The sequence below is a fragment of the Balaenoptera physalus genome (genome assembly GCF_965194825.1).
Source record: "Balaenoptera physalus genome assembly, chromosome: 17".
NCBI classification, from domain to species: domain Eukaryota; kingdom Metazoa; phylum Chordata; class Mammalia; order Artiodactyla; family Balaenopteridae; genus Balaenoptera; species Balaenoptera physalus.
This window is the reverse complement of record NC_138895.1, coordinates 13,348,673-13,360,767: the sequence shown is the minus strand read 5'-3', so window position 1 is coordinate 13,360,767 and position 12,095 is coordinate 13,348,673. Positions and strand designations below refer to the sequence as shown.

At 34.8% G+C, this 12,095-nt stretch overlaps 1 protein-coding gene across 3 annotated transcripts in view; it reads left to right on the top strand.

Annotated features, from left to right (window-relative positions):
- Nucleotides 1-12,095, top strand: part of ARFGEF1 (ARF guanine nucleotide exchange factor 1) — a 147,280-nt gene that overhangs the window by 89,318 nt on the left and 45,867 nt on the right. For all 3 annotated transcript variants that reach the window (XM_082433579.1, XM_082433578.1, XM_082433580.1), the window contains 8 exons: nucleotides 1,520-1,754; nucleotides 5,367-5,466; nucleotides 5,584-5,723; nucleotides 5,833-5,941; nucleotides 6,606-6,807; nucleotides 10,926-11,037; nucleotides 11,384-11,589; nucleotides 11,896-11,980. In XM_082433579.1, the coding sequence (XP_082289705.1) occupies nucleotides 1,520-1,754; nucleotides 5,367-5,466; nucleotides 5,584-5,723; nucleotides 5,833-5,941; nucleotides 6,606-6,807; nucleotides 10,926-11,037; nucleotides 11,384-11,589; nucleotides 11,896-11,980 (1,189 nt within the window). The remainder of the gene's footprint in view (nucleotides 1-1,519; nucleotides 1,755-5,366; nucleotides 5,467-5,583; nucleotides 5,724-5,832; nucleotides 5,942-6,605; nucleotides 6,808-10,925; nucleotides 11,038-11,383; nucleotides 11,590-11,895; nucleotides 11,981-12,095) is intronic.

Below are 12,095 nucleotides of genomic sequence, written 5' to 3'. Positions count from 1 at the left end.
GCTGTGGATTCAAAGATAAAACATACTTATAAGAAAACTCATGTGTTGGAGAATGATAAGCTGCGGGTTTTAGTTTCTATTGGAACTGAGCAAAAAGCGTGATAAATATGAGGTAGACTAAGGAAGTAGCAGTAGTGGATAAGCCTTGGAAGGCCTCAACGTGAAGGGGGAATACCTGGCCCACTCCATGTTTTCCTATAGCTATTATTCAAAGTCTTACTCCCACTCTCTCTAAATTGATTTATCTAAGGTTTGTTTGTTTGTTTTTTTGTAATACTGCATTTGCTGCACGTACGTATTCTTAGATTCAGAGGCATAGGCATCTTGGAAACATGACTGTGTATTAATGGTATTATTAGTTCCAGTTTTATTTCAAAGATGGCAGTATTTTTTGTGATTCCTATTTACCTAAAATTAAATATTCCTTGTTAGAGTTTTAGGTCCTTGAATCACTTGACACTTAAAACCATAAAATTTTTAAGGTGGAAATCAAGAGCAATTAAGTTTACTATGCGGTGTAAATGTGACTGAGTACAATTTGGAATAAATAAAGAAAAGAACCAACTGCTAGAGCATTTAAATGTGTTCTGCATTTGAAAAGTTTGCCTGGGATCAATCTTCTTGGTCTCTTGGACTTAAAAAACCTGTTTCGATGGTAGAAAAATTGTATTTGTGAAATCTAATCATTAAACTTCTAGATAGTGATCAGAAGTGTGGCACAGTATATTGATCAGAAAAATGCAATTTTCAATTTAAGCTTAAATGTGTTTTTCAGCTTTTCATTATATAAAAATACGTATTTAGAATAAATGGGTAAGCTACCAAGAGGTACAAGTATTCTAAAAGCCTCTTTGTATGTATTTTTTAAAAAAAGAGTTTTCGATGGTTACGGAAAAAGTAAGCTTGAAGCAATGCTTTAATTTGGTAATGCACCAAAACTTTTTATTAGTGTTTAGGATTTTTGAGTAGTATAACTAGGAAAAAAGTACATTGGAACCTATTTATACTAAATATGGCCCTTAATCTGAGAAGTTCATGTTGATTTCTAAAAAGTGAAATATACTTGTGAAAGAAATGAACAAGGCATAAATCTTTAAATTTTTTTTTCTTGTTCAAAGGAACAGTAGGTTGATGTTAAATATGTGTGAGTGATTGTTTTCCCATTTAAAAAGTTCATGAAATTATGTGGTAGAAGGAGAACATCAGTGGAACTACCCATTATTAGTGGCTAAGCTTATTTATGTACTGTACTTTCTTATTTATGCTGTAGAGTTTGTTTCTTTCCATGTAAAGGTTTGTGAAATTATGTGGTTGAAGGAGAACATCAGTGGAACTACCCATTATTAGTGGCTAAGCTTATTTATGTACTGTACTTTCTTATTTATGTTGTAGAGTTTTCTGTTTCTTTCCATGTAAAGGTTTGTGAAATTATGTGGTACAGGAAATATCTTTGGAACAACCTATTATTACCGTAATGCTAAACCTGTCCATACACCGTGCCTTCTTTTTTATATTTTAGGTCTCATGAGTTACGATCCAAGATACTTTCATTGCAGTTACTTCTATCCATTCTGCAGAATGCAGGACCTATTTTCAGGACAAATGAGATGTTTATAAATGCTATTAAGCAGTATCTGTGTGTTGCACTCTCAAAAAATGGAGTTTCTTCTGTTCCAGAGGTTTTTGAGCTTTCCCTTTCCATATTTCTTACTTTGTTGTCAAACTTCAAGACGCATCTGAAGATGCAGATTGAGGTATGTTCTGCATTTAAGCATTGTTGGCTATTTCATTTGTTTCATGTTAAATCATGTTTTAATACACTGGAAAGTTTTTTAGAATGTGAAATAATATTTGTGTATTATCATGTAACATGTGCCTACAAAGTACTACTAAGGACTAGGTGAGCACTAAGAATGCAAAATCAAATTAAGACATGAGCTCCTGCCTTCAAGGAATGTATAATAAGTAGTTCCATGAATGATTTTAATTGTCTTGAATTAATTTGGTCCTCACAATAATTTAGCCATTGTGTATATCATACGTAATAGTGAACTTGGTTATCTTAAAAGAAAGCTCTAAATAAATACTTTGTCTACATGGTTTTAAGCCATTTAAGTTCTTGGTACTTTAAAGAGGTGATCAAGAAGAATTATATTTGAGGAGTTATATTTTAGGACATTTGAAATTTTAACTTTTGTATTTTTTTTTCCAATATATCTGTTATTGTTATATTCCTAAAGTTTTCTCTCAACATCTTTGGAACTAGAATAACAGTTATGTCATTCTAAAATATTTCCAGAGCCTTAGCAAAATGAAATTAGGGACTCTCCCAACCATGTATGCATGTATTGTGCAAGTGTACCGTTTCTTGGTCTTTTGTTTTTACCTTCAAATAATTCAGTATTTAAAAACAGTACTTTGTTTTACTGATTGAATGGATTTTTTTTTTCCAGCTTGTCCTTTGTTAAAATATTGTTTTGGTTGGGACATGGTATATTTTAGAAATACTTTTATGCTAGTCAACTTTTGCCTTTATATTATGTTTGATATGATATGCAGGTTACATTTTAATTTTTATATTTAATCCTAATTCAAGACTAATAATTCATTAGCTCACAGGAAGGATAAATCATTATTTTCCCAGAGTTTTGATATTATCCTTTATTATAAAGGTTCTACAGTATCTATTAAAATTCATGTAGAACATTATTATGGGAATGAGACAGAATAAGGTCTTGGTATTTTAGGTGAAAATTTTTAAAATTTGGGTCATATTTTTGGACAGGAAACAATTTCTGGTGCATATATGTTGTCAAGTTTTAGAAGTTTGCCATATGTGTGTTAAAATAATGCAAGGCAAAACTAGGAAGTTACTATTTTTAGATAGTTTTTTCTCATTATCTTCAGGAACTACAAATAAAAGAGACTTTAAAATAAAAACTTGTGGAACTTTTGCTTCTGTAACAAGCCAAAAGTGTTTCATTCGATGATGAGACATTTAAATTGACATTAGAGAATTTTGGAAGACTTTGTATGTTCAGTTACTTCTCTGAGACTCTCCTTCTTTAAGTACTATTTAGATGACTGTGTGAAGTATAAATTCTTATGGAACCAGATATCATAAAAATCATTTAAATTGTGATTACTATTTCTGTAAAGTAAATTTGATATACAAAAATTTTGTAAGCATGAATTTAAAGGGAAATACTTCTAAGAAATTTCCTGTCTGTTCATAGATGGTAGATTCTCATTAAAATTGTTGTAGTAATATTCTGTTTTTTTTAAAGAGATCAGGTTTATTTCAACCTCCATTGTCCCTTATGGGGAGATTATGAGGATAAAACAAGGTAAATATAGATATGCTTTTGAAAGTACTGAACATATTCAAATGCAAGATGAGCTGTGTTCCACTTGGAGGAAACCCAACATATGAAAACCTAAATTTGCAAAACAAAATTGAGATTGTTGTTACGTGAAGATTCATCTTATGAGAATGAATCTTCGAGTTTTTATAATGCAGTTTTTCCTTGGGTATTAACTTATATATCTATTTCAGAAAATACAGTGTATACACACTTTTTCAAGAGAAATTATGTGAAGACAAAGTGCTTATGATAGAACTGTTATTCTACATGTATTACATGATAGGTGCTCTATAACTCTTTAGAATTTTGGGTTTTCTTAGAGCCCCTGTTGATAGGCATGGTGTCTTAAATTACTATAATAGGCTTTTGCATATTAGTGCAGTTTGATAACCTGTAGACAGTAGCTAAAGGCTTTTTTCCCCCCCTTTCTCCAAATCTGTGTTTTTTTAATTTATCCCATAAATCAGAGAGCTTCAAATTCTCTTGATCCATGGCACCATTAGAGTTTCTAATCTTTTCATGGTGTACTTTACTCCAGAAGAAATACCTAACAGTTCCATTTATTAAGCAGTTAGGTCCAAACAACTTAACAAGTATTTTTCTTAACAATGAAGTCTGCATTTGGGGGCAGGGCGGGGGAATGGGGAGAAGCACACATAAATTGAAAGAAAAAAATGTTTTTATTTCATTTTTAAATAGTCAACAGTTACTGACTACTGGAATGTATGAGCCTATAGGACACTGCAAACTTCTCAGACCTTGAAATCAAATTGGACATTACCACCCTCATTTCCTTCATTGATTTTCATGCAGTACCTGCTTCTTATCATAGCAACCACTAAACCCCAGGTTTGCAAAAATAATGATGTCATTGAAAGGAATGTCGTGTGATCTAATTGATGTTGAAACTGTGAAGTTTTTTGAGGTATCCAGCAGATGTATTTCTCTCTGAATTTTCCCTCAGAAATTCTCATGGCATCCCTCTGAGTTTGCTGCAGCATTCTGGGGTGACTTGATGCAGTGTTTGAGAATTGTGGCCATAAATACGTATTGAATGCCTACTATATTTGCCATGCAGTGTAGACACAATGCTTAGCAAGAGGGACCTTGTCTCTACCCTCTTAGAGCTTACAGTCTTACGGGAAATGCTGATATTAGGCAAGTAATAGAAATGTGTTGAATTCTGTGAAAGAAAAGCACATCACAAGGGTATTTTGTCCTTTTGGGAGGGAGAAGATGTTGGTAGTCTAAAATTACAAATATGAATTTTTGTATTCATAATACATATGTTCCATAAATGTTAATATGTTATTTTAGGTTTTCTTTTTCACTCATCCACTCTTGAGTTGTAGTCATTTTTCCAAAATAAATATGAATCTGAAAATTCTTAGCTCTTAAATAGAAATTTTTTAAATGAGGTTGACTAAATCCTTTGTGCCTGACATTATTTGGTGTAAAGAATAGTAAGAAATAGTTTGTAGTTTTCAGACAAAAGAGATTCCCACTTGTGTGAGTAATTATAAAAATATAACAGTATATGGGAGCTAGATCCTTTCTATTGTGTAGATGACAACGTCAGTTACTTTAAAATCTAGGCGCGCTTAGGCTTGCCCAGTACTATAATGTCTGAAAAATATAACTGATGAACAGAATATAGTTTATGCTCTGTGGGGGATTAAAAATGAAATAGGAGTTTTATTAGTTTGTAAATGTGTTTAAGAAATAATCTCCCAGAAGAACTCCAAATTTTTGCAGATTTCTTTTGTAGTGGCTGTGTGATAACAAAATACAGTGATGTGAAGTACAGCTCTTTACTGCAAGGGCCAGTGTAAGTGACCAACCCAAGTTAAGTCCTGATGTCTCAGAAATGGAACTCAACAGGAGTGGAACTCCAGGACCCTGGGTCCTGATCTTTGCTCTGCAGCTTTGGGATATTTAAAAAGTGATCACATATATGAATTATAAACAATATTTTAAATGGAGGTTTTTCCCTAATCACAGGTGTTCTTTAAAGAAATTTTCCTGTACATTTTGGAGACTTCTACCAGCTCATTTGACCACAAATGGATGGTTATTCAGACGTTGACAAGGATTTGTGCAGGTACTTGAAATTATCCTTCTTTATTATCTCTTTCTTACTGAGGTATTTAAAAGGCCAAATATATTCATATACTAGATGCCTAATTTTGCCTAAAATTAACATATTGTACTGTTACAGATGCTCAGAGTGTAGTGGATATTTATGTAAACTATGATTGTGACTTAAATGCAGCAAACATATTTGAAAGACTAGTAAATGATCTATCAAAAATTGCTCAAGGACGAGGCAGTCAAGAACTCGGTATGAGTAATGTTCAGGTAAGAACTTTAAAAACATTTTGAAATTTGAACTTTGCCAAGGAGGAGCTGTGTATTTTCCTTAAAAGATTTTTGTTTGTTTTTATTCTCTTTATGAATTATTTTGTAGGAACTGAGCCTGAGGAAAAAAGGTTTAGAATGCTTAGTGTCAATTTTGAAGTGTATGGTTGAATGGAGTAAGGATCAGTATGTGAATCCCAACTCTCAGACAACTCTTGGTAAGGTGACATTTGAGTAGAATTCTTTGTCATTTAAGTAAATGATGCTTTGGAGGATAGTTGCAGAAGCCATTAAGCCAGTTTCCTGACATCTCTATTCATTTAGCTGATGAAGAAGCGTTCTCTATGAGTTAAATAACGAACTTAAAATTTTGAATTTCCCAGCTTAGTTATCCAAACTTTTTTCTTTCTAAATCTTCCTAAAAGTATTTTGAATATCATATTAAAGTGAATCATGTTTATGCAACTTTGTTAAAGGATAATTATAGAAGAAACATAAAAAAGCCAAAAATGTTTTAAGAAGATTGAATTGTTCATATATGTTTGATGTTTACCCTTACTCAGAGAAAAACTCGTAGCTGCAGGGCTATCCTGGTGTTACCTTAGTCCTTTGAGGGAAGACTGTCCCTTGTGAGACACGAGCTGAGAGCAGAAAGCCAGTGGATGCTCAGCACTGTAGCTGCTGAAGAACCCCTAATGATGCAGATTGTACCTGTACTAATTGCAGTGTGTTTTAATATCAAAGTATGTATTATCTGTTGCGGCACCTAATATGTTATTTGTATTAAATAGCTATCTAAGCAACATTGAAATAGCTTGCCTTATTTGAGAAATTTTTTTCCTTTGACAGAATAATTTACTGAATCAGTTTTTCTACTTACAGGTCAGGAAAAACCCTCAGAGCAAGAGACGAGTGAAGTAAAACACCCTGAGACAATAAACAGATACGGAAGTTTAAATTCCCTGGAGTCAACATCATCATCAGGAATAGGCAGCTACAGCACACAGATGTCTGGCACTGATAATCCAGAACAATTTGAAGTCCTAAAGCAGCAAAAAGAAATAATAGAACAAGGGATAGATTTGTGAGTGTCCGATTTTAAGGAGAAATGTTATTGAATACCCCTCTGCCAGTACTGTGCCACCCTTATCCTGGGTTTCTTTACATTTTTGGATTATTTTTAGTCCCTTCTTATTAACACCCTTCAGAGAATAAAATGGAGCACAGCTCTCCCGGATCCAAGACTTCTAGTGACTCCTTAGTCAGCTCCCCTTGTTCATTGCAGTCTAGCCCAAACAGACCCTAGTAATGTGCATTAATTTTGCACTATATTTTATGTGTTGTTGACAAACATCCTCTGTGCAGTTTTGCACTGTTTATTTAGCTCAGTTATAAAATCTTGCATTATATTCCCCAAGCAGATGATAACTCAGATTTAAAGTATGGAACTTCTCCTGCTCGTGTTGCCCCTTTATAGGTTTTGTATTTTCTCCACTTCAGTTACAAATGTGCTACTCTTGTTATTGATTTATCGTTATTGATTGAATTTTTATATGTCAATAAGGTGATAACCTCCTTTTTAAACTTGGGTGCTCTACCAGACCCTGATCTTGTGAAATCAGTTTTCCTAGTAAGTTGTGTGCCATTATCCTGCTCCTGGACTTTTTCCTGTCTGAATCATACCGTGCTGCTTTCCTTCCTCTTACTGCCCCCTCTTCTTTCAAAGAGATGCTGTGAGGAAAACTGAACTTGCTGGCCTTTCTCCATGAATCTAAACTGTTAAAAAAAAATTCTCTTATATGTTTACTTGGCTTGCTAATTCTGCTGTAAAGCATTTCTTCCTGAGTCTTAAGCAGTGGTTTTTGGTGCCCTTTTTCACTGATAATGTAAAAGAAAAAAAGTTGATAAAATGTACACATATTCATTGTCATAAAATTATAAAATCTTAAAAATAGCCTCAGGAAATAGCCATCAATACTTCATTTATTCTAGCTGTTCAGTCAGTATTTATCAAAGTCCCATCTGTTCCAGACATTATGCAAAGTGCTGGGGAAACCTGATGAGTGAAACAGCCCTTGTTTTGGGGGTCTCAACGTCTAGTATGTGCAAACAGATACTCATTTTGAAATTCTGCTGGTCACTCAGCAAACACATGTTTGGTACTTGGGACTGTGTGCCAAGAATCATGAAGGTACTGGTCCTTATATTCAAGATTACAGTCTAAGTATGGGCAAAATATATTTTTTAATAGTACTGTGTGAAGTCCATAATGGAGTGTTGTACAGAGTGCTGCCGAGGTAGGACCGCTCAATTCTAAGTACTTAGGAGTGAGAGGGAGTCCTCCCAGGGCCCCAGGGCAGACGTCCCCCTGCCTCCACTGTTCCTTTGGAGTGCCACTCCAGTTCCTGCAGTGCCACGCGGCTGGCTTTCTGCTTCACACTTTGATGAGAATGCTGTGCTCCTAGGATACCCTTCCGTGACTGTTCCTTTCATGACACCACTCTGTCCTTCTCTCCTACCTCTGACCATGCCATCTCAGTCTTGTTATGGGCTCTTCATCCTGGGCATACATCTCAACATTTCCAGGGTCTGTCCCTCAGCCCTTTTCTTTGTAGTTTCTAGATGATCATGTTCTTTCTCATGACTTCAGCTACTATATGGTAACATCTCACAGTTCCCAAGTGTTATTTTTAACATAAAAACTCCAGTGAACTCCAGACTCATCTGTAGTTGCCTGTTGGACATCTCCCCTGGACATTGCATAGCTTCTCACACTCAGCATGTCCACAACCAAATTTATCAGTCTCCATAATCAACTCCCCAGTACAACCCAAAACAAAAGACAAACAGAAAACCCTATTGTTTCTGTATTTCCCATTCAGGCTAGTAACCCCAGCACGCTACTAAGTTTATGAGCCAGAATCCCGGGAATTACCTTAGATTTCCTCATTAGATCTAATTTGTCACTAAATCCAGCTGATCCTACTTCCTGAATATCTCTGCAATTTATTCTCTTTGTCTCCCAGTTGTTCGCTCAAGTCAAACTGTCACCATTTGGTGCCTTGACTAGTATACTCTTTTAATTGGCTTGCCTTTCTTTGGTCTTATTTATTCTCTAGTCTTTTCTTACACTTAGCTGGAGTAATCTTTCTTGAATGAAAGTCTGCTTCTGTTTCTCCCCTCTCTTCCTCTTAGAGGATAAAGCCACAGCTTCTTGTAATAGCATATAATACCTGTCATGATTTAAATCTGCTGGACTCTAAGATCATCTGCCGTTTCTTTATTTCACCTCATTTTTCCAACAATGCAGAGCTACTTATTATAATATGATGCTGCTTTATGCCCTCGTGTATTAGTATGACCTCTTCCTCTCTGTCCGGGATGTTTTTTCTGACTGTTTATAGAAGATGTAATCATTCTTAAAAGCTCAGTTCCACAGTCACCTTCCCAGGAAATAGATCATGATCATCTCTGTTAATTAGACATTTCCTCTGCTGTGCTGTCTTCTCACTTTGTGGATGCATTATTGGTTGCATCTTTACTATTATATATTTTTTTAATTTATAAAAAATTTAAAATAATTTTACTGTTATAATTTTTAAATTTTTCTTCCATTAGAGTGAGAGCTTCTAGAGAGCAGAGATTGTGTTTATCTCAGGGAAAAATGCTTGACTTTAATTTATGTACGTGGCAGTGGTTTAATTAGGACTTGACAGGGGAATCATGAGGAGGACAGAGCAGGGAAGGACATTTCAGACAAAGAGAATGGCATGTGCAGCAGCACAGAGGAAAGGGAGAACATTTGAGGACTATTACTATTCAGCGTGGCAGGGGCGGGGGAGACGGGTAGAAGTAGGAGGCGAGATGAGAGCATCGAGTTGGATCCAGATTACAGGGGCCTCATTCTCTGTGTAAAGGAGGTTTTGTCTTGTTCTTGGCATTGACATACTGTTGAAGGATTTTAAGCAGAGGAACAGCAGCATTAGATTCTGTTTTGGAAAGATGACTTTGCCAGCAGCCTGAAGGATGGATTGTAATGTGAGCAAAATAAGAGACAGGGAGACCAGTTAAGAACTCTTGCAATACCCAGGTGATGGTGATGAGGTACCAAACTAATTATTGGAACAATAAAAGTAGAAAGTAAATGATTTGGAAAGAAAGAGGTGACATTTGAATTGGATCTTCAAGCATGGAGGAGAATTCCCCAGTGAGTGAAGCAGGGAAAGGGCACATAGAGGAAATAGACGCTGCAAATCCTTTATGTTTAGAGAATGGGAAAGGGATATGTAGGAGTAAATGAGAGAGAAATGAACTATATTTTTTTTATTTAAACTTTTTACTTTATAGTGGAGTATAGCCAATTAACAATGTTGTGATAGTTTCAGGTGCACAGCAGAGCGACTCAGACATGCATATACATGTATCCATTCTCCCCCAAACTCCCCTCCCATCCAGGCTGCCACATAACATTGAACAGAGTTCCCTGTGCTATACAGTAGGTCCTTGTTGGTTATCCTTTTTAAATATAGCAGTGTGTACATGTCAATCCCAAACTCCCTAACTATCCCTTCCCTCCACCCTTTCCCCCCCAGGGTAACCATAAGTTCATTCTCTAAGTCTATGAGTCCGTTTCTGTTTTCAATATGTTCAAGAAATGAGCCATGTTGAGAAAGGTTTTGTGTGTCAGTCCAATCAGTGTGGACTTTATTTTGAAAACACTGGGTATGTAAATACTTTTTTTTTTATAAAGGAAATGATGCCATCAGGTTGTGGTTAAAACAGTCACCAAAATTCAAGTTCTGTATTTTAAAAGCAGGAAACTTAGAATTAATCAATGGATATAAGGAGAATGAGCCAAGATTACTTGAGCACTAAGGAGAATATATATATTAAAAGTATGAGAGATTTAGTATCCATATCCTTACTCAAAGTTCATCTACTACATGGCATTATCTCACATAATCTGTGAAATGATCCATATCAGTGATAAAGGTCACCTTGCATTTGAGATCCTTTTCAAAGAAAACTTTGCATAGTATATTATTTTTTGTACATTTTGTACAATAATAATGCATTGATTATTTTAAATAAATTTCTGTTTTCTAAGTGCTACAAAGTTAATTCACTGTAGTTTTAGATCTTTTCAGAGAATACAAATGGTTTTCTATTTCTAATGTTCCTTTTAACTTTAACATCATCTAGATTTACTAAGAAACCAAAGAGAGGAATACAGTACCTCCAAGAGCAAGGGATGCTTGGCACTACACCTGAAGATATTGCCCAGTTCTTACATCAGGAGGAAAGATTAGACTCTGTAAGAACACCATGTTATTTCATTCTAACTTTTTCTATAAAATTCTTTTTTAAGTTAATAATAATACATATTATTGCCCCTTTAAGATGCCCTCCTAAGTATGTAAAAATAAGCTAGCTATTCTTAATTTTGCTTTTTTATTCTCTGTACTCAAAAGAATATCTTGATTTTTTTTTTTTTAAATACATTTAGTATGTTTAACTTTTAACTTCACGTTTGAAATAGTTAATTAACCCTGTGGTTAAAACCTGTGGATCTTATGGACTTCTTCTGCTTTTTAAAAAATTGACTGTGTAGGAAATGTAACAGTCTATTAGGATATCAATTTCTATCTTTTGTTCTTTAGACTCAAGTGGGTGAATTCCTGGGAGATAATGATAAATTTAACAAAGAAGTCATGTATGCATATGTGGACCAACATGACTTTTCAGGAAAGGATTTTGTTTCAGCCCTTCGTATGTTTCTGGAAGGATTCCGTCTTCCAGGGGAAGCTCAGAAAATTGATCGATTGATGGAAAAGTTTGCTGCAAGATACCTAGAATGCAACCAAGGGTAAGCAGGATTCAGATTCAAGTACTTATTGGTTGCTGACTATATCCAAGACCCGCTTCTGGGGAGCATCGGGTGATTCATAATCCCCTGCCCCAGGGAACTTATATATTATAAGTTATTATATATTATAAGTTATTATTATATACGATCTGGAAGTGATGAGACAGTTCCATAAAAAATTATAGTGTGAGATAGAACATAAATCCTGAAAGAGAAAACTAAAAGTGATATGGGGTTTGAGGTGAGTTATTTAAATGCTAACTGTAAACAGTAAAAGTTCATAACACGAAACATTTATTTTTGCAGACAAACCCTTTTTGCTAGTGCAGATACTGCGTATGTTCTGGCTTATTCAATTATCATGCTCACCACAGATCTTCACAGCCCACAGGTATGTCTTCTTCCAAGCCAGTTTTACAATAAATAGTACAAATTAAATAAATTGTTTTGAATTCAGTAAGTAATAGTTGAACTTTTAATCTTAATTTAGTTAAACCAGTCACCAA